The sequence below is a fragment of the Silurus meridionalis genome, chromosome 8 (genome assembly GCF_014805685.1).
Source record: "Silurus meridionalis isolate SWU-2019-XX chromosome 8, ASM1480568v1, whole genome shotgun sequence".
Classification (NCBI taxonomy): Eukaryota; Metazoa; Chordata; class Actinopteri; order Siluriformes; family Siluridae; genus Silurus; species Silurus meridionalis.
Window position 1 is genome coordinate 2,101,782 of NC_060891.1, and position 21,970 is coordinate 2,123,751.

The 21,970-nt window shown below is 37.4% G+C and overlaps 1 protein-coding gene and 1 non-coding gene across 2 annotated transcripts; both read right to left on the reverse strand.

The window, feature by feature from the left end:
* Window positions 1–9,769: 9,769 nt before the first annotated feature.
* trnat-ugu lies at window positions 9,770–9,842 on the reverse strand. Its single transcript has one exon. It is a non-coding gene; the product is annotated as a tRNA-Thr (tRNA).
* Window positions 9,843–11,072: 1,230 nt separating this feature from the next.
* Window positions 11,073–19,399, reverse strand: hhipl1 (HHIP-like 1). Its single transcript, XM_046856389.1, has 9 exons — window positions 18,993–19,399; window positions 16,688–17,334; window positions 15,492–15,635; window positions 14,780–15,108; window positions 14,548–14,674; window positions 13,575–13,720; window positions 12,893–12,974; window positions 12,242–12,324; window positions 11,073–11,885 (listed from the first exon to the last, which is right to left on the reverse strand). Exons 1-9 carry the CDS (start codon window positions 19,248–19,250, stop codon window positions 11,308–11,310), a joined length of 2,394 nt encoding a protein of 797 aa, XP_046712345.1. The 5' UTR covers window positions 19,251–19,399; the 3' UTR covers window positions 11,073–11,307.
* Window positions 19,400–21,970: the final 2,571 nt, after the last annotated feature.

A 21,970-nucleotide genomic window follows, 5' to 3' on the forward strand; every position in this document is an offset into this window, starting at 1 on the left:
CCAAATCATTCATGTATTTAACTGGTCTGTCCATCTACACATACATCCCACCATTTAATGAGGTATCCAGCCAAGCTATTCATCCAGTCCCTCTTACTTATCAAGCTATCTATCAATTAATGTACTATGTACAATCCATCAAACATCTCGCATTTATCCTTAGAATCTATCATCACTTCATCCATCCATTTTTCCATCCAGCCCATTCAGTCCATCTATTTATCCAGCCCGACCATACATTCATTAATCCATCCAGTCCATCCATCCAATTCACTTTGAGTCCAAATATGGTGCTGATGGAGTGGTCAGTGGTTGAGGCTTCATTTTTCTTCATGCATCCATCTATCTTTCTTGAGGAAACCCTGAGGCTCAGGCAAAGGATGAGATCTTCAAAGCTAAATTGCATATAGTCAAATTACATAGAACTGCTACCTACATCTTCCAACGACTATCTACAATTATCTTCATCTGTCTACATCTATCAACTTCAGTATAGTAATTATGGTAATATCTCAAAAGTTTGTATATCTATCTGCAGCTCTCTATATCTATAGCTTTGCATATCTATATAGAGCTATATACCATCATCTCAGGATCAATTGAGGATCACAGAAAACCAAACTTTTAACCTTATCCCATATTTTATCTGCCCAACAGACCCAAGCTGAGGCAGTGCCCCCATTTTACATAATCTCTTTAGCTGTTTTGTTTCTGCTCTCCTTCCATAAAGGCTGTTATTTAACTTCAGAAAACAGAACAGACAGCAGTGACTGTGAGGTCGCTACGAGGGCTTCCAACTCACGGTTGGCATTTCTGATGTCGGAGATGCAGGCAGGACTCTTTTTGAGAATAGAAAATGAGGACCAGATGCAAAAATGTAAGACTTTTTTTGTAAACGTCTAAAAATGTAATCCCCAGACACGCTACATACATGCTGCCTCATGCTGTGTGTGAGGTCTTTCCCACAGATTGAAGAAAACAGACGTTCAAAAAACACATATTAGATTTAATTTAAAAGTACTACATGCCGAGCTCCAGTCAAAATATCATATTTATTTTGTTATTACAACAGTAAGATTGAAGTCATGTTTATGCACACTTTGAAGGGAACATCAACCGTCTGAACCGCCTCCGTCTCCTGCTGTGGCACTGCTTCTAGTGGCAATAACAAGGAAAGGAAAATGAAGAATATTTATTGTAGTTCAGGGCATTATAGCTCCCATGCTAAAGCTATGCTTGGTGGGATCCAGACAAAGCTAACTCCACCTGTATCTGGCCCTGTTTGCAATGAAAACACCCCCCTTCCAACCCCCGGAGAGGCAAGAGACGCCTGCCCTTTGTCTCCAGCGAGTGGAGGAAACAAAAATAAATGAATGGGGAAGCGGTTACAGGACATTGGTCAAACATAAAGGACGCTTTCCAGAGAGTGACTGCTGCATTCATTATGTATAGGCTTGCTTCGTTTATGTACATGCCCTTTGCACTTTCCCATGTCTTACTGTTTGATATGAAGGGTCCGAGTTAGCTGACATCTGATAAATAGAGCATGAAGAAATTTGTTTCATGACTGAAAGCATTGTAATATTCATAATATCAGAGATTAAAGTTAATTTTTTAGGCAAGATGTTTTATTTTTGACACCAAATCAGCGAAGTGGCTTAAGTTTGCAATGCTGAAACAACCATGGCTTTAAATAAATGCTGATTCTTTTTCATGTAGGAGGCGTGGCCTGGTTTGAATGCTCTAGAGATTTTATGCTAATACCAATATTACCGTTTTGCCCACAATATCATTCACACATACAGCATGAACAGCGTATAGATGTACTTGTCGTATTGTCATTCAAGTGCAAAAATGAAAAGCTAGGTTTTACACTGCAAACCCATCTTGGCTTCATTTGCTTTGACGCAACACAATTCACTTCTTGGTATCGATTTGCCTTGTGTGCCTCTCTTACTTGTTTTTTCCACATATCAGACATCCACTATGAGATCCTCAATGGAGTTGTTGAAACGTCCAGGTTTATGATTGTGTTTGTTGCCTCACAACGCCGAAGTGAGCAGGCCCTCGGTCAGTGGGAACGGCGCTTGAGAAGGACTTGTTTTACGACCACTCTCCAGGCTGTAAAAGAACGAGAGCGAGAGATGCAAAACAGACCTGAGAAAAGTGAGTCCAGATGGGGGCTGGGGGAACGGGCCGTGATGCGTTGAGATCAAAGCGCCTCCCTTTTTATCCCTTTCTTAACACAATGCATCTTCTCCACACCAGGCTTCAGCAAACAACTCGCTTTCTGAGCCACCTTTTTTACTCATCATACTGTATCCATTAGAATTGTTCTCAATTAAAAACCATTTATTTTGTATTTACATGGCACCTTGACACCAGTCTGTTGTAATCGCTATTTAGTTACACCCCGTCAACATTATGCGGTCTACCACTTTAACACGTGTCTGTTCTTGTACTTGTGTATGTGTGTGTACGCCTGGCACACACTGACCACCAACTGTTAATCAAAGCTAACTCAGGCACACCAAAGATTTTTGCTGGGTGTGAAGAAATCCACGATTTAGCACATTTTGGTTTGTTTGCATTATAACCACTTCCCAGAACTGATAAAATGTATTTCTTAGCCTTCTGGACATCTTCCAGGACCAGAGGAAAGCCAGCTACGACAGGCAACCCGCTCATGAATGCTGGGTTTCTCATCAAACTGAATGTCCTTATAAATTCATTTATGTTTGAATGAAAATACTGCACACTTTTCGCTTATATGAACACGTCCCTTGATCGATCTATAATGTAAGAAGGAATGGTGGACGTCGGACTGTTGAAGGCGTTTGTCTTTTTGAGCCCTTTTACTATCAACTGCACTGAAAACTGAATTAAAATGAAATGAGGTGGAGTTCATTTCTGGGGCAGGAAAATAAAAATAAGTAAAGACCTATAAATAAAAACAAATCCACTTCATTATTTCACATTTTTGATCACAAAAGCTCCTAAAACAGCAATGGGAAATGAATCAACAATGAGTTTCTCAAACAAATTTAACGTTAACATCCTGAAGTTTGCTGGTTTCCTGAAACTTTTTTCATTTTATACCACCACAAGTTACGACTGACAACAATATTTATTAGATACCAATACATATTTCTTCCCCATGTACATCTGTTTCCTGTAAAACAAGGAAGTATGTGGTCTCATAAGCAGCTATACAGAGTTGATATAACATCAACAGTATCTGTTTTTTTCCCCGTTTTTGAAGGTAATAATGCAAATTGATTGATTTGTGTTATAGAAAAAAAGTGTTTAGGTTCCAAAGCTCTGAGACTGAAGACTTTGTGAGATAATGGAGTGTTTTTAAAATGCAGACATTATTGGGATTAGATTATGTGTCCGCCTCTGGATGAGAGATTACTTTAAACACTATATAAGAACAAGCACATTTATATACAGTATGTAGAACTGTGTTTGTTTTGCTTGGCCGATCATAGTTACAGTAAAAAATTTAATTTTTATCAAATAAATTACTCAACACCCTCTTAAAGTGTGGCGCTTTAATGGTTTAAAAAGAAAATGAAGCATCAGTGTTGGGATATTTATTGCACAGAGGCTGACCGAGTGAAGAATTTCTTTACATATAAATCATTACTAAACCTAAACATTGGGGGATAGACCAGTCCCCGAAAACAGTTGCAGATAATTAGGCCTGACATCACTGACCTGTGTGTTATTGCTCTCTCAAAAGTTGGTGCAACACACAATCTCAGAGTAACGCGTCACTTTGAATCCTCAGCGGGCCGAAGCTCAAATCAGCTACAGCTGTGTGAGGGTCTTATTTAGCGTAACACATTTCAGCATTGTGACGTGGTGATCATTCACCAATGTGTTTGGTTATCATTACTCATTCATGGTTAGACGCTCTCATACACACCAGTGTTATTAGCTTTTCCCAGACTCTTATCTGACAAGAAATGGATGCTTATGGAAACATTTACACAAGCATACTTAGTGGTCCAGTTGTAAAAGCTTTCCAGGCAATAGGTGGTTCAACTGACCGGGAGACCACCAGGCATTCTGGTGGACACCAAAAAAAAAACCCTTTAAAGGACAAAACAGTAACATGAACCATAATGTGCTAGTAAATTTTGTATTATAGTTACATAATTAGTAATAAGTGAACAATTTTTGTGCACTATTAAGTCTTTTCCATTGCTTTTGCTATTAATGCTAAATAATTTTAATATTTAATGCTTAAACAATTATAATCATTTGCTCGCACACTGCTTTTTCCATTCTGGTGTGGACATGTTGGACTAAATATAATGGGTAAAAAGAAAAGATTTTTTTGGGACACAGTGAACAAAAAATAAATAATTAAATACAATTTTTATATCAAATTATTGCATTGGAATAAAAAAAATCTACTTCTGCAGTTTCAAAAATGTATCTAAATGGAATAAATGAATTATTTAAGATTTATTTTTAAAATTACTTTTTAGTTTGAAGCAGCGAAATATTCAGTATTTAACTACAGTATATCTATAAGTATAACTGCAACTGTATTTATAACTAACTGTACTTAATAAACAGCAAAAAATATAGACTTTGACGTGTTTTAGCAATACTACGAGGAATATTTTGAGCTGTTGAGTGGACATACTGCTATGAACTGTTTTGTCTATATAACTGTAAAACGTATCCTGATATGAATTCTATATGCAGTATTTCTTATATAGTTTAATATGTTTTGAAATGTAAGCCTTTAAGTAGGGTAATACACCAATTTCCCTGAGGGTAGGACATTTTATATATGCACTGTATATATCACTGAATCATACTATGGTAACTTTGTTAAATAAAGATCCTGGAGACATGCACATATATATATATATATATATATATATATATATATATATATATATATATATATATATACACACACACACACACACTGCTCTCTTAGTAAGGAACCTGGCAGGCTGTTCATTGAAGGCCGTGTTTTGCTCTTCAGCAGGACACACGCAGGAAATCTGGGATTTCTTTCGGCTTGAGAAAGTAAGCGTGTCCTTAACCACCAGGAGCTGGCAGAGAGCCTCAACCACCGATGTCAATGCACACAGCTCGCCTTTCACACCGCTTTCGCTCCAACATCCATTATAACCAAGCCCAAAGAGCCACTATGGGTTGGAACTTAATCCCTCAGTGTCTAGATGTTTACATTCGTTCACCATCAGATGTTTGACGATTAGGGTCGCGCTGCATACTGTATGTAAAATCTTGTTTATAGACCGCAAAATCCACTGTTATTTCAGGAATCACCACTAAAACCTTTTTTTTTTAGAGCTAAAAAAAAAATGGATCTTTTATGTTTTTTGTTTTTTTATTTATCAGAATGATGAAGTCTATTAGGACAAAAATATCTCTGATTTGCTTAGTTCACTTCCTGTACAGGTGACTCCTCATCTTCTCCTCAATTGTTTGGCAAGCCTGCTCAGTTCATTCATCATTTCTGTCTGAATCAGTGTTCATTAGGGGCTCCAGACGTAGCCGTCTAGTCAATTATCTCACACAGCCCTCCAGCGTCTTCATCATCCAGTCTCTGACCTCACTGTCAACGTAATAACACAGAGCACTTTGGAGAAAATCTGGAGTTTGATTTTAAATGTATCGTCAATTATTTTTAAGGACGATTTTTATGTTATTTGGCAAAGCTTCCATCGCACTCAAGCCGCTTCCATAAAATATCTGCTCAGAGGAGACACTCCAGTCTCTCAGTCTAGGAAAAGAAAACATATACTGTCGCCCAAAGATTTGCAACCATTCAGGATAAGGAAGTGTCTCAAAATTGTCTCAAATTGCTCAGCAGTCATATTACCTGTTACCTGATTTAGAAAGTTCTAGAACTTGAACTACTATCCAACTTTTTTTTTTTTTTTTTTTTTTAAGCTTAGACTGTGTTCTATTCATTTGTGTGAATTGTAAGACACTAACAGGGGTCATATGTAGTGTCACAAACAAATCCATTCAATATAATAATACATAAAATTATGCATTAAGCCAAAAGCCAAAATCTCATTATTTGAAGTTATAATTAAGATATTTATTTTATTATTGAAGACCATTTTATGAGAGACTTTTATTTTCAAGAAAATAATTTTTTTATAGTTTATAGAGAAGATTCTTCTTATAAAATTCAACAGTAATCGTAAATGATTTACAACTTTACTTTTGTAAATATATATACTGCATTTATGAAATTTATGATACATTTAATTAATAATGCATTAATGCAAATTTGTTAATTAATTACTAATTTTATTAACACGAAATTAAAGCAATCCGGTTTGACCACTTTTATAAAAATTATAAATAAATAAATATAAAAGAGGTGAAATAAAAAGCTTCAATGCAACACATTTATTTACGGTGTCCTTTCTTTATTTAGATATATAAAAAATAAACTCCACTGAAAAATAATTTTTAATTATTAAACATTAGTTTTACTGATGCGCCAAGTCTTAAATCAAGCACCAATTAACCCTATTTTTTTTTTTACTTTTGAAATAAAAATGCATGCTTTAAAACCCGGTATGAAGCTAATTGCTTAATTGCATCTTTTTTTTTTTTGCGTTGATGTTATCAAGTGACCACCCAGATGCGAGAACTTGTTGTGTGTAAGTCATTAAAAAGTTTGCACAATGCGTGCAAAAACATGTCAAAAACTTCAGCATGTTGAAGTGGCTGGAACTTTAAGGGTCAACCTTTTGTCTCTTTTTGTCCAAAGTGAAACCCAGCACTCAGGAGATGTTTATCGCTGACCCGTCACGCTCTGAGCCACACAGCTGACCTTGACGATTTCTGTTCTTCTGTCATGCCGGGAGAAGGTTCTTGAGAGAGTGGATTGGATTTGTTGTAGGAGACAAACATAGACCTCCCATTGTTTCACGAGCCGATGTTGACCCGATGTTTGCAGATGACGCCACCCCTGGACCTTAGCCCTGTTTATTTTCTTAATTGCTGCTTTATGTTTGTGTTTGTCAAGCTTTTACAGCGGTCATCCCCTAATTCCAGAGGTCTCCACACGCCAATCTGATCAGCCAGGAATGTGAGCTGGCATGCAGCGTTTGTGGATAGCAGGTGGGCTCCTTCACTTCACCTCCATGCTTGAGGAATGCTGCATTTTTGTATGCATCAATAAAGAAAAAAAAATTTGTCAACTAAAAAAAGGTCAACTGTTCTCTCCCTAATCTATAGACCTTCTTATCTCCTCAGGAGGTTTTCACTCGTGATGAAAGATGGGGAAAGAGATGATACAGAGAAGGGACGGACCTCAAACTGTGAGTAAACAGCTGCGTGAAGGATCGGCTTCCAGGTTGGGGACAGATTCATCTCGGAACCCTTAATCCCACCCGCTGATCCTTTCACTGCCCTTCTATTTATAGGCAAAACTTTCAAATGGCAAAAATCCTTAGATCAATTTCAATTACAATTGTATTTTTTTCATAAAGTTGATAACTTGAATTTGTGACATCTAATCTAAGAGGTCCTAGAGCTGATACTAGAGCAAAACATTTTGGAGTGAATGGAATTACATGGGAAAACATGATGTTCCTGAGCTGGATTTGTGCTTCATAATAATTTTGACATTTATGTGCAAAAGATTGTTGGAAAATTTCAACCATACCTCATATACGAGGTGGTATCAAAGAGTTCTTAGGATAGTTTTGTAACACGCCAACAGATGGCAGCACATGGCTGCAAGCACAGTCACAGGGAACACTGACCTTAATAAGTCAGTGTGCCAAATGACATAGTCCTGTTTACATCAGAAGCTGTGCGACTGGTGCTATTCTGACCACGTGCGTTACCACATCTGATATTCTGACCACGTGCGTACCCTGTCACTGAGCTCTCACTCTCACGTGAGTTTCTCACCAGAAACTACACCATCTCACTTGGCAAATTCGGCTGCTGTGGACTTCACCCTTTTGAAACAATTGCCAAAATCCTCCACAATTGTAGCAACAGTTTGGAGAAGAACCACACATGGCAGGAAAGGTCAGGTGTCCCAGTACTTTTTCCAAAGAAAGACTTCATGTTGTGCTTTTTGACGGGGTTTTTGTGTCTCCCTGTTGGTTCATAAAATGACAAATGACATTCACTTCTTAACCACTTTCAGCTAAAAACATAGAATAATAAAGAATTTTCTTTCAAAATTTCCCTTTTCATATCTTTCTGTTTTTTCAATCCCCGCTCTCCAGACACTCAGCGAGGCCCATGTGTCTGACCCACTGTTAGTTATGTTCTCTTCTGTCCAACATCGCTGCCAAAAAACACGCGTTCAGGTGCTTTCTGTCTTCAGCATGTGGCCAGGAGCCGCTGTGTAAACACTCCTAACTGGAGAATAATAAAAGTATTATTGAACATGCCAGATTCCTTTCATGTTCTACAAGCAGAAACAATGGCTGAATTGCTGAAGTTGTGTTTGCTTTCAGAGTTATTAGTATAGATTTTGTGGTAGTGTGTGTGTCAAAAAAGAGGTCTGATTTTTGCATTGCGTTTTCTGAATTTGATAGAAATCATCTGATCCATCTTCTGACCTGCTGCCAGACAGTATGTTCATGTTACCTTTTTAATATATTGGTATTATAGATTTTGAAGATGAATTGAACAATATGGAGGATATTTTGCCTTAAGAGGAAACTCATTTTAAGTTGGGTGGATGGATGGATGGATGGATGGATGGATGGATGGATGGATAGATGACTAAATGAATGAATGGATGGGTAAAAAGCCTACACTAAATTACGCCTGTGTGATGGATTGGTGATCGATTCCAGTTGTATTTCCTCCCTATGCCAGTGTTTCATTATGAACAGAATTAAGTTACTACTAAAAATTGATGGATGAATGTATGAATGAATACAATTTACATGATATCTAAAACCTATTTAGTTATTTTCAATGCTTTTGACTTCAGTGATATAACAATATAATCTCGATAATAATAATTATGCCACAACGTGATTTTCTGATATATTTTATGCATTTATGCATTATCAGTAGAAATAAAAAAAAACAGTTGTATCAAACAAATGAATATACTTTATGCAAATACTATTTGTTTAGTAATTAAAAATGGTTATTAAGAAACGTTCAGGGCTTTCAGTTATGTTTCAATTGTAATGTCATTATAGTGAAGAGTACCTGCGCCACCTGTTGGTGATATATTGCCTTGCACTTGTGTACTCCAGATTTCACCTGTAGATGGCGGTATAACTTCATTTCTAATTCATCGTCCTGTGGATACTAATAATAAAAGGAAATATTAGCTTAAGTATGTTATATTGTGTTCTTTTAATATTAATGCATATATATAAAAAAATGAATATTCTATTTAAACATTATGTTATATATATATTGTTGTAGAGCTCGATACCCAAAACTACTTCTGGAAAAAGCTTGATTTAACTATTTTTCTAATAAAACAGTATTATTTGGGTGTTTAAAGCATGGAAATCATTTAAATAAACAGAACAGGTTTTTTCTGTCTTCATGCAATGTTTATTATTGCATTATTTATGTGATGATGCTGTTACCAGGAGTTTTTTAATTATAAAAGCTTATATTGCTTGTATGTTTGTCATGTATATAAATATACTGAGCGATAAAGCTATTTACGTAACCTTTCTTTTTTTTTTTACTTAAGTTACTTGATGTTTTTTGTGTGGCTGTGTTTTTTGGGGGGAAGGGAAATAAAAAGCCTTAGAGGCCCCAGCGAGGATCGAACTCGCGACCCCTGGTTTACAAGACCAGTGCTCTAACCACTGAGCTATGGAGCCATGTGCACGCCTCGAAAAAACATACTTATAGACTTAAGTATTAAGTATTATTTAAAAAGCAGCAGTAACAACAACAAATAAACGCTATGGTTATTTTTTTTACAATATACTCATTCATTAGCATGTGACTACTATCTCTAGTCACTAGGGTTGGGAGTCGATTACAAGAATCAAGTCTTCGACAATAATTCCACTCCGTATAATAGTAACGAAATAAAGTGATAAAATATTTGTTTACTGACACTGTTAATGCACACACCTGCCACTTTCCTTTATTACAGTAAAGGGCAGGTTGGAATCTAAAGGTTGGAATCTAGCGAATTTGATGTTGTGAGTCGACACCACATTGTGAGTCAGGAGTCGATTCCATGAACAGCCTTAGCGTTCACGAAGAGTCGGTTCTTCGATTCCGGGGCGTCGAGAGTCGCCATGATGTCGATCTTTCTAAAGTATTCAGCACTATTACGCTCTCAGTTAAGATGATGTGATTAGTGTACTGATTAAAAGACTCACGTGATCGAAACATCTGAAATTAGAATCAATGTCCAAACAGCGTCTCTCTGACAATCAGTGTTGGGCTGTACACTTTACACCTAGGCCTGGAGTGGTGTCCTACTTGGGTCAATCCACCTATAAATACTGTATCATCATTATGACACCACGGTTATAGAAACCCAATAAACACCATTTAATGTCTCCTTTCACTGAAGCCACAGCTGCACCACCCACACACATCATCTCTAGAAGAAGCGTCAGTATTACAGTCATAAATTGAATCTGCGTTTTCCCTGCATTTTTTGTAGTACCATTTACACAGAAACCATGAGAACTACAGTTTTCCTGGGGATTTTGAAGTTAATGCAAAGTGTGTTATTGTGCAAATTTTATAGGAAAGACAAAACAAAAGTATAAAAAAAAGCTTAACAACTGTTTTGGCCTACCTTACCACACAATGTTCGACTTTCCTTCAAAGGTCAGGCTTGAAAATGACCTTGTAAGTATCTCTGTATAAGTATATCCTCCAATCAAAGGATGTGAAAATGCTAATATTATTGTACACCTGTTAAATGGCCCCAGATTTAGCTATTAGAAATCTGATTGGTTAAAGCAAAAGTTTCATTGTCACTGTTGATTCTAAAGGCCTCAAGGCATAACTCCTGGTACAACAGTTAGCTGTACAACTGTTATTGTGTATAATGTTACATATTGCATTAATAATAGGAATTTGTGTTAATTCATATAATTACTTTATTTTTAAATACAATACAAAACCCACATGTTCACAAAAATTCTTCATTAAACATGATCCAACCAAGTCACACATTCATTAATGCCGATGTGGTGATATTAATTATGGTGATATTTCTCTTAATTTCTGTTGATGAGGTAGACCTAAGTGCTACGTTTTTCATGGTTCATGTCTCTTTTTCTCCATCTGTATTACACACAGAGGCCTTCCTGAATGCTAATATTCAACTTGTTCTGAGTTGCTGCATATGACACCAGCGTCCTCATGATGACCGCAGTTATGTTTGCCTACTCCAGAATGCTGGCAGTTCAGAAGCGTGTCCTCGGTTCCCTCGCACTGCACGTCATCCAGAAGGATTCTCAAATGTTTTCCTTCCCCAAACTCGGCATTTTTGGATGCTTTGAGGACGTAGCCGAATCCTAGCTGTCTACACACCACTGCGGCATTTTGGCTACTCCAGAGGTCATCACAGACGGTCCCCCATTCCCCGTTGGCGTAGATTTCCACTCTGCCACGATCTTTCCGGCTTTGTTCATCTCCCATCAGTCTCACAGCACCATTTTCAGGCTTCTTAACCTTTTTCCTTCTGCCTTTACGGGAATGTTTACGAGTGGCCATAGTGGTGGTGGTGGCAGGTGTAGTCAGAAATGGTGTGGTCTGCTCAAAGACATTCTCCTCCTCCAGTCTTAGGATGTCCAACAACTCCTGAATCCAATCTTTCGTCGTTTCATGCGGAGATTCTGTTGGTTTGGCGAGTGGTGCTTGCTTTGTTGGTGTTTCAACGCCAATTAATGCTTGGGCGAGACAAATAAAAATATAAAAATTAAAATAAATCATATTTAATAAATCACAATGAAAATATGTTTGCAATGTCAATATAGCAAGTCACAGCCATTATTGATCACAATCATGATTGTGACCTTTTCTGACATGCAAATGCATAAAAATGCATTCTTCTTGGTACCACAAAAGTAACAGGCAAAAGTAGTCTGGTACCTTTATTTCAAAATGTATGAGTTATTAGCTCATCGTTCCACAAGGAGTAGTTTCATTATAACTTTGTCTGAATCAAATACTGCCAAGATATACGTTTTCAAAAACAGAAAACTTTGGATCTTTGTTATTATTAATAACGAGACAAAAGACCTACTTTCTTTTGGCTCGAAGGTTATAAGCTTGCTCTTGACTTGCACTGGAAGGGGGGTGTAATGACATTTTCCAGGTGGAGCACGTCTGTAATAAAGCACGCAACACTCTTTTATCTGTTTAACAACCCACACGACTGTGTATTTTTTACTCATCTTGGCTCAGGGACAGAATTTCAAGAGCATTGAAATGAATGTGGAGAAAAGAAAGAAAAGCAAAAAAGCAAACAGCGAAAGAAAGAGAAAAAAGAGTGAGGAGAAAGAGAGAGTTACAGCTGTGTGGAAGTTGGCCAATGCACTTAATCTGTGCCAGAGAGAGAAAAAAAGATTTAGATGACAGCTCTATGCTGTGCTGCCAAAGCCAGGCTTTTCACTTTTTTTCGACAGTAGGTACGAGCCAATCTTTTTACGCCTTAAGCAAGCAAAAACAGAAATCTATTGTCGATTTAAGTCAACAACCCAAATTAAAAACTTTCAAAATCTTTGTAAACATGTTTTAAGCATCTATTTTGGTGATTTGTACAACATAATTATAAGCAGATGCTATATTCCGGGAAGAAATGTCATGCTTCAAGCCAGCAAGAAGGAGCTCATACTGACTCTGCAAATTCTACACTGTGGTTTTTCCATGCAGTGTAGAAGCGGAAAATCCTTACCGTGACGGATCTACGATTTTATACACAACCCCAGTGGGTGACGTTGCACTTGGGACTTCAGTAGACAAGAAGTAAAGTTCACCTAATCGCAGGCAGAGATATTACATTCATTGCATTGGTAAAATGTACATCTAAAATATTTGACAGAAAGGAATTTCAAACATTTGTAGGCACCTGAATATCACACTCATATGACACAATTATTATTTTGTATGCTGTAGAAATTTGCAATTTCCCTTCACTGGAACTAAGAGTTTTAATCTCTTTCAGCATTGTACAAAGCAACCTCCATGAAGAAGTTATCTGTCAAGGCTGAGTGAAAGAACCAGACTGTCCTGCACAAAACCTTGACCTTTTCATCAACAGAAGAAGTAATTCTTACAACTTATTATATATGAAATCTTATTTCTGAAGATCGTGTCTGCAATGTTTTTCCACCAATGTTAGGATTCCAAGCACCACAGATGCTGAAATCCAATTGCTTTTGTTCGGTTTCAAATTTTTACCATCAAATATTTAACAATAGGTTCGGAATGTTTATTTGACTAAAAAAAAAGGTTTGGTCTGTGACTTTAATACAATGCTGTAAGTGATTCAAAGTTATTCAAATGCACTGCTGTCTATGTAAAACCATGCCTCTTAACCGTAAACCAAATCTCTATACAGATCATTTCAGTCCTACCTGCTTCATCTTCACCGAACGAAATGACATACTGGTAGTAATTGTTAATGAGGCCCGGAAACGCACAGGTCCTTCCAAGGCCCATGCAGATCTCACTGTAGTCCCATCGGTGTGTGTTACGGTTCTCTTTTAGACTCATCAAGCGGCTGCAAAGAAGTGAAAATTCAGCTGTGTGTTTTTAGTTTAATAATGTGCATGGCTTTGCTTTTGAAAACAAGAACACAAGTTGATACCTTGAATAATATCAGGGTTTCTGCAGAGTCTTAAAAAGTCTAAAATTTATAAAGTCCTGAAGGCCTAAAATTAAAAAGATCTTTGCTGTTCTAGGTCAAACAATGGTTTTTTTGTTACCATGGTGTTGTAGTTTGTTCTTTCTTTCGCGAGTCCAAGTAAAATTTGCTGTATTAAGACTACAAATGAGACCAACATGCCATCAGCCAATCAGCTTTTTGTTATTGGAGTGAATCTCTCTTGGATTGTACCACTAACGTAAAAATTATATTAAAATTTGAGTTGGTGAAATCGCAGAAAACCGTGTTACGTCATGCACGTTTGCTAAAAACATTCAGCATCTGTACATTTATGTTTGAAAGTACATAAAATATGTATGATTTTACTAGTTCAAAAGTTTGAAATGCCCCATGATAAAGACAACGATCCAAGACATAACACAAAACAGGAAATATAAATTCTCACATGACCCTCCTTGGTTGAATCTCTATCTAAAGGGTATGCAGATTTTTGCATTATTAAATAATATAATTAATTAGCATTATTATTAATTTGACTGTATCACTGAATGACATGACACTTTAACTAAATGTTCTTTTGCTTTATAGTTATGTTATTAAACATCAGTTGATTATTTCATTGTCAAAATTAAGTAATATTTATTAATGTTGTACAGAAATCATTTCCTGTTTTCTTTGTACATGCCTGTGAATCACCATTGAGACTTTTTTAAAAAACATACCCACTCATAAAGTCTCCGAAAATGTACATTCCATTTAAATTGGGGTATTCACAGCCTCGGTAGACATATCCACCCGTTACAGATTTCCCCATCCTATGAGGATACGCATAAATCGGAAGAACGTCTCCTGAGAAATCAGAAAGGAAATGGCATTGTAATGATTACTGTAATATACAGTTTGCAGAGCAGGAATGTTTGAGCGCAAATCATTTTTTTTTCACAGGAAGCCCACCTAAAGAGCTGTTGGCACAAAGTTTCTTGTCATAACAAGAGAAGCCTTCTTTTGCTCTCCAGCCATAGTTCCTGCCTTTCTCCACCAGATCTATCTCCTCGTATTTATTCTGGCCCACATCTCCACAGAAGATACGACCTTTGCCCTCCTTGGTGAAAGAGTCGCCTCTGTCCACAGAGCACCTCCACATGTTCCTCACACCGTAGGCAAACACCTCAGGCCGAGCGTCGTGCTCGTACACAAAAGGGTTGTCAGGGGGGATTTTGTACAGAGGCCCCTTCTCGTTATCGTCCACATCGATGCGGAGGACCTTACCCAACAGAGCAGACCTGGAACGATATCAAATATTTAATACAAATATTTGTTATTAAAACTGTTCGATTATTAGTGAGTATTAATAACTTATAAATATAAGTTTTGAATAATAAGAAATTTGGTCAAAAGGACATTCTTAGATCACTGTAAAACCATGACAACAAGGTTATAAAACAGTTTGCCCAGTGGTGTCCAATCCTTTCCACATAGGGCCTGGTGTGGGTGCTGGTTTTCATTCCAACGACGCAAGTCAACATCAAATTCTACCTGTTTACATTTTTTTAAATGATTATCAGGTGTGGCTTTTACTTGGTTGGAATAAAAACCTGCACCCATACTGGTCCTTACTGGATTGAGAAAGTTAAACAATTCAGTAAGGATATCTTATCTTATTTACTTGTTCTGAGAATTCCCAAATGTCCCGAAAGGGTCGCCTGCCATGCCTCCGTCGCCAGTGAAGATATACAAATAGCCGTCATCAGCGAAGAGCAGCTGACCTCCGTTGTGATTCGAGGCAGGTTCATCGATCTCTAATATAACTCTGAAAAACAACATTTATAGTACAAGCAAACATCATTAATATTAACTTATTATCTGTATTCTGTTTGGTCAGAAGATTATTTTTTTTATACCGTGATTTCCCGACTATTAAACGCACTCAAATATAAGCCGCACCCACTGAATTTAACAAAGTGTTGTTCACTTATGTTTTATTTTGAACATAAATAAGCCGCACCTGTCTATAAGCCGAACTAATGAACTTTACACAGGCTTTAATGAAAGACAGTGCCTGTTACATGGCTTGTATCTAAACAGTAGCCCACCAAGAAAGTCATTGTTCACTGTCTTCCTCCTTTCTTTCACAACTATTTCTCTCGGGAGTTTATCTTTTGTCATCGTCGTGCGTTTAAAAATCACTATCGGTGAAGCTTTTCTCCCGATGCCGTGCAGCTCAGAACACAGGTGAAGTGCGTTTTTTCATGCCCGGTTGTTTTCAGCGTGCGAGTGAGCGGCAGGTCAAACGTCAGAGGAACATCATTCATATTTATGATGTGGTGCGGCCCGATTCAGTGGGAGCGCATCTGATTTAATATAAAGAGTTTCATTGGTTCACCTGAAACCTTTCTGCAATTTCATTGGTCTAATGTTATGGGGCTCAGTTTTTTGTCTTGAAGCTTGTGAAATCGGGAAAAATCCATAAATTAGCCGCTTCATTGTTTAAGCTGCGGGGTTCAAAGCGTGGGGAAAAAGTAACGGCTTATAGTCCGGAATATATGGTAATCACTTTCTAATACATTCTTGTATCCATTGCACCAAATAAACAGGGGCAACACACTGTTGTTGCTTGTTTTCCCATCACGCCACATTAGGCACATGTACGATTAGTCATTTTTTTTAAGTCTCTGATGGTTAAACTGCATGCAGTCCGATTTTGCCTGGTCCAACTGGTTTGACTCAAATCTCATTAGAAAAAGTCTGATTACATGTGGTTTCATGGCTTTCAGTGTGTTCAGTGTTCTCCTGTTGAAATCAGACATGTACTTTACAGAAACTAAACACCTCTGAAGGTATGTATTAAGTAGAAGGGCTTACCTTTCAGAATTATGGTCAACAACGTTCATGTCTGCAGCAGAGATCCGAAACTCGCTGATTCGGATCCTCTCATCAAAGCCCACCTCTACAGAATAGTAGACGTACAGCTTTCCATTGTACTTAAACCTGGGATGGAAAGCGAGACCCAGGAATCCTCGTTCATCGCCTTCCCATGGAGATGTCAATACGCTCTTTGTAATGTTCAGAAATGGCGTCTCCAACTTTGACTTGTTCGGGAGATACACCCAAACGAGGCCGACTTGCTCTGCGATAAAGAACCTGTGGGTACCGTCATTGGCGTGCACCATAGCTAATGGGTTCCTAAGTCCGTTAGCTACTTCCTCTAAGCACAGCTGGAGGCAGCCATCTGTATCTGACGTGACACGGCCCAAGTTTTTGTTCAAAACCTCGTTGCTCAGGACATGAGGGAAGCAGTAATCTGGATCGTCCAGCTCCAGATACCGACAAAGTCTGTTGCGGTCGTGTTCTAGTTGTGAAAGTTGTGGGTCGTCTGAGAGCAAAGGGATGGTGGATTGGCATTTAGAGTAAAACATAGAGCAGTAGTCTGGACAAAGTCCTGGAATAGATCTAAGGGGTGTACTGGGATCTTCGGCATCAAAAAGATGAGCAGCGTATGGTGAGCATTCCTGTTGCAGGAAAACAGGAAGAGTGAGCAAGGAGCTCAGGGAATTGGGCAAGGTCCAATACTTTTGTTCTGCACGTACACAAATAGTTTGATACTCCTGAAAGATAAGGACTTAGAAAACAAGATGAAATGTGTATAATTTTAGGTTGTTTGATAATAAGAAAATGTGTGAGATGATCCTGATACAACATTAGTCGAATTCCACAATAGACTTTGTTCAGATTTATTGCAATGAAGATCAACAGACTTTGATAGACTGACACTTATAGACCAACACAGCCTGATCAACCATGTCTCGTATAAACGGTGAAATTGCTTTCTTTGCGCCCAATGGTGCTAAATCATCTATAAGATCAGTCATTCTCGTGCCTGCTGATCTCAACTCACACCTAAGTAATTTAGGTAAGGAATCCTAGTGTGCAAACCCAGTTGGAGCTCTAGCAGCAGACATTTCTTGGTAATTATTTTGGTTTTCTGCTCAAGCAAAGATAAGATAATCCCAAAGAGACCAAGAACGCACACTGTTTTGTGTTTTGACTGTGTTATTTTTTTTTCTTATGTTTAAAGGGACATTGACAACAAAATTCACAGCAGGTAACGAGTCATCTAGGTCTAAATGATCGCTCAAAATTGGGTTAAAGAGCATTAAGTTGAGTCAGTGAGGTTTAAGCATGAGAGTTTTAGAATGAGGTTCTGGGTTTCTGGATTTCATTTGGACTACAGACATTTTAAGATCATATGACAGCACTGATAAACTGAAAGAATTTAACAAGGACATGTTCAAGGATTTCTAATGGGTTGTAACAATGTTGATCTACCAGAAACCCATCTGTTTTATGACTTCTAATTAAGGGTTCCAATAAAGAACCCATTTTTTTAGGAGCAGACATTGTTAGAAAGCAGCTTTACAGAAATCCAAATGTTGATTTATATCCCTAACAGACCAAAACCCTTCCTCTGGTTCCACAAAGGAACCAGAATCAAAACAGCACATATCCTTTTTCTGGGTTTCATGATGAAACTTTCATCACATATCAGGATTATAAAGCAGTTACAAATGATTGAAGACAAACAATCTTTCAAGTGGGTTGAAAAGATATTCAAATTGAGCAGATTGTTAATCCACTCGCTTGTGCTTTAGGGGCAAATTTACAATAATAAGAACAAAACTTATAGTCACCAAACTTATATTGTATTATACAACATTATAACCCCTCTGTAACGCTGTTTTGAAAGACTGGTTCATTGTTAAAAACGCGATAGAATAACAAGGGGTGGTCTTTATGATGACGTCATCATGTTTGGGTTACAAATCTATACGTCTGGTGTAATCCTTAGTTGAATTAATTAAAACAATTAGATGAGATTAATAATAATAATAATAATAATAATAATAATAATAATAATAATAATAATAAAACAATACTACTACTACTACGAATAATAATATTAATAATCATAATAATAATAATAATAATAACAATAATAATACTTTTATCGGTTGCGTTTATTGTATTCTAGTGTTTAATGAAACATTTGAGTTTAAATATAAATATATATGATGAGTCTTTGTGTATGTGTAGTAATAGTAGAACGTTAGGATTGTGTGTGTGTGTGTGTGTGTGTGTGTGTGTGTGTGTGTGTGTGTGTCTTACTGACCTGACAGAGGAGGTCTTGCACGTACCCGGCGCAATTCGCATAGCCGTAATAATCAAAGTTGTCCATGATGCGGTAAAACTTCTTCATGAGCTCTTGGTCTCTGTGGAAGTCGCAGCAGCCGAAGTTCTTGTACATGACGCAGAACTGCAGCTCCCGCAGAGGCTGAAACGGAGGTTTAAAGTCCAAACACTGCGGGTGAGAGCGCACAGGTGTGAGAAATAATAATCTCCACAAATACAGAAAAATCAGACTGCGCATTGTGTTGCCTCTGATCACAGCCTTCGCTTTACTTTACATACACACACTTACAGAAACACACACACACACACACACACACACACACACACACATGCATGCAGGAGTTATGTAAGAGGCGCACTGTGCTTTCTTTCCTCTCTGCACTTTGAACGGACTGAAGTGCAGAAGTGCATGAAGACTGTATCATGAAAATGATCTGACCTTCTGTCCCTGGTGGACACTTCCAAGCGTATCCGCTTTATTCTCGGTTTTTAGGATCACACACCAAACTGTTCAGGGAAATAAATAGTTTGAATAATAAGACGCCAAAAAGACGCAGTTGCTCAATTTGCATGTTCACTCATTCATCATGATCAAATTTGCATAACATTTTGTGAACACACTTAGAAGAAATCCCAACTGCAAACAGCCTCATTTCATCCATTGCTTTTTGCAATACGGACTTATAGAACAGAGTGGAACAAAATAGGATATAATAAAGTACAAACATTGCGGCAGAATTGAATCCAGTGGAATACAGTATCAGTAGGAAAGACATAAGTTGAAATTCCGAATAGAATTCCGAATAAAAAATCTTCTTCTTCTTTCGGCTTCTCCCATTGGGGTCACCACAGCGGATCATCCGTCTCCATACCCCCCTGTCCTCTACATCTGCCTCTTTTAAACCAAATACCTGCATGTCTTCCCTCACCACATCCATAAACCTCCTTCTTGGCCTTCCTCTTTTCCTCCTTCATGGTGGCTCCATCCTCGGCATTCTCCTACTGATATACCCCATGTTCCTCCTCTGCACATGTCCAATTCAGAATAGAAAATAGGTTGAAAACTTTGTTACTCTTGAATGAGGTGGTGAGGGTATAGAATTGAATGCAAGAAAATAAAATGGAGGAGACTAGAATAGTGTTAAGATGAATGAAAGTGAGTAAAATAGATTTAAACAGGGGAGAGTAGAATAGATCTGAGATGATTAAAAGTGAGTAGAAAAGAATAGAACAGGGGAGAGCAGAATAGAGTGGAGTGGAATAGAATTGAGTGCAAGAAAATAAAATGGAGGTGACTAGAACAGTATTAAGATGAATAGAATAGAATAAAATAGAATAGAATAGAATAGAATAGAATAGAATAGAATAGAATAGAATGGGAGAGAGTAAAATAGAGTTAATTGGAATAGAACTGAGTGTAATGTAATAAAATGGAATGGATTGGAGTAGAATAGAGTTTATATGAACAAACTTAAGTACACTAGAAAACAGTAGAACAGAATTGAGTTTTGTTTTTTAATAGAGTAGATGAAAATGATATAAAGCAAGAAAGAGTGGAATTCAATGGAGAATAGAATAAAGAGTTGAGCGGTTGAGTGGAATAGATTTAAGTATAATATGAAAAATATTGCTATGGTCTGTCTGAAATCATAATTTACCTACTTTTATACTAAAGACTGTAGAAAGAACATTACTTATAATCTTATACTCCAGTGCTCATGTTAGTTCTCTCTCTCCAGTGTTCTGTATTGTTGAAAGATTTATGATCAAACTCTTGATGTCACCCAAATGAGGATGGGTTCCCCTTTTGAGTCTGGTTCCTCTCAAGGTTTCTTCCTCATAACATCTAAGGGAGTTTTTCCTTGCCACAGTCGCCACGGCTGCTCATCAGGGATAAACACACACCATTCACCTTCACTGTTGATTTCTGTAAAGCAGCTTTGAGACAATGTCTGTTGTGAAAAGCGCTATAGAAATAAACTTGACTTGACTTGACTTGTGTGCCATTTGTTTATTATCACATCTCTTTAGGGAAATGATCTCTTATATAACATACCTTGAACAAAAATAAACACCTGGGATTAGACTATGCAAATCCTTTGCACTTTGGCTCATACATATCTGCTGGTACTGAACATCCTTTAGTACTCAGTTAGTACTGATTCTACACGTGCATATTATTATGAATTATAATCTCATTATCTGATGCCATCCAGACCTTTCACCGATTCACAAGTGAGTGAAATGTCACGTACTCCAGTGACCTCTTCTGCTAGTGCCAATCCAGTGTGTTTTTATCTAAAACCCAAATTACAGATTAACTCAATGCCTCGAATGAACTTTACAAAAAGTAACGTCATACACGTTTATCCAACGTCCATCGACACAAGATTTGACATGTGAAAGGTTTAATCATTTGCTTTAAATCATCAGTTCAGCACCAATTGTTATGTGAAAAGTTTAATGATTTGGTGTTATACAGGAGTTCGGTTCAATCCAATAAACAAGTCCAGGAAAAAAGATGAGATTGAAGCCAAAATGGCTTTTGTTTAGTTTTGTGTTACAGGTTGTGCATACACTCTTAATTCATAGGTCCTCATATAAACAACATGGATAGTACTTGTCTTTGGATGCGTTGCCATTCGATTTTAAATTCAGGAGTCTCAAACCTGTTCCAGCATGACAATGCCCCTGTGCACAAATCCAGCTCTGTAAAGATATGCTTTACAAATGTTGGCATGGAAGATGCACCCCAGAAACCCCTCACATCACCTACACCAGTAGACCATCAGTCACCTGACACTAGACATAATACAAATGTACAATGCATCCGGAAAGTACTTACAGCGCTTCACTTTTTCCACATTACTTTTTATCTTACAGACTTATTCCAAAATGGATTTTATTCATTATTTCCCTTAAAAGGCTACAAACAATATCCCATTATGACAACGTAAA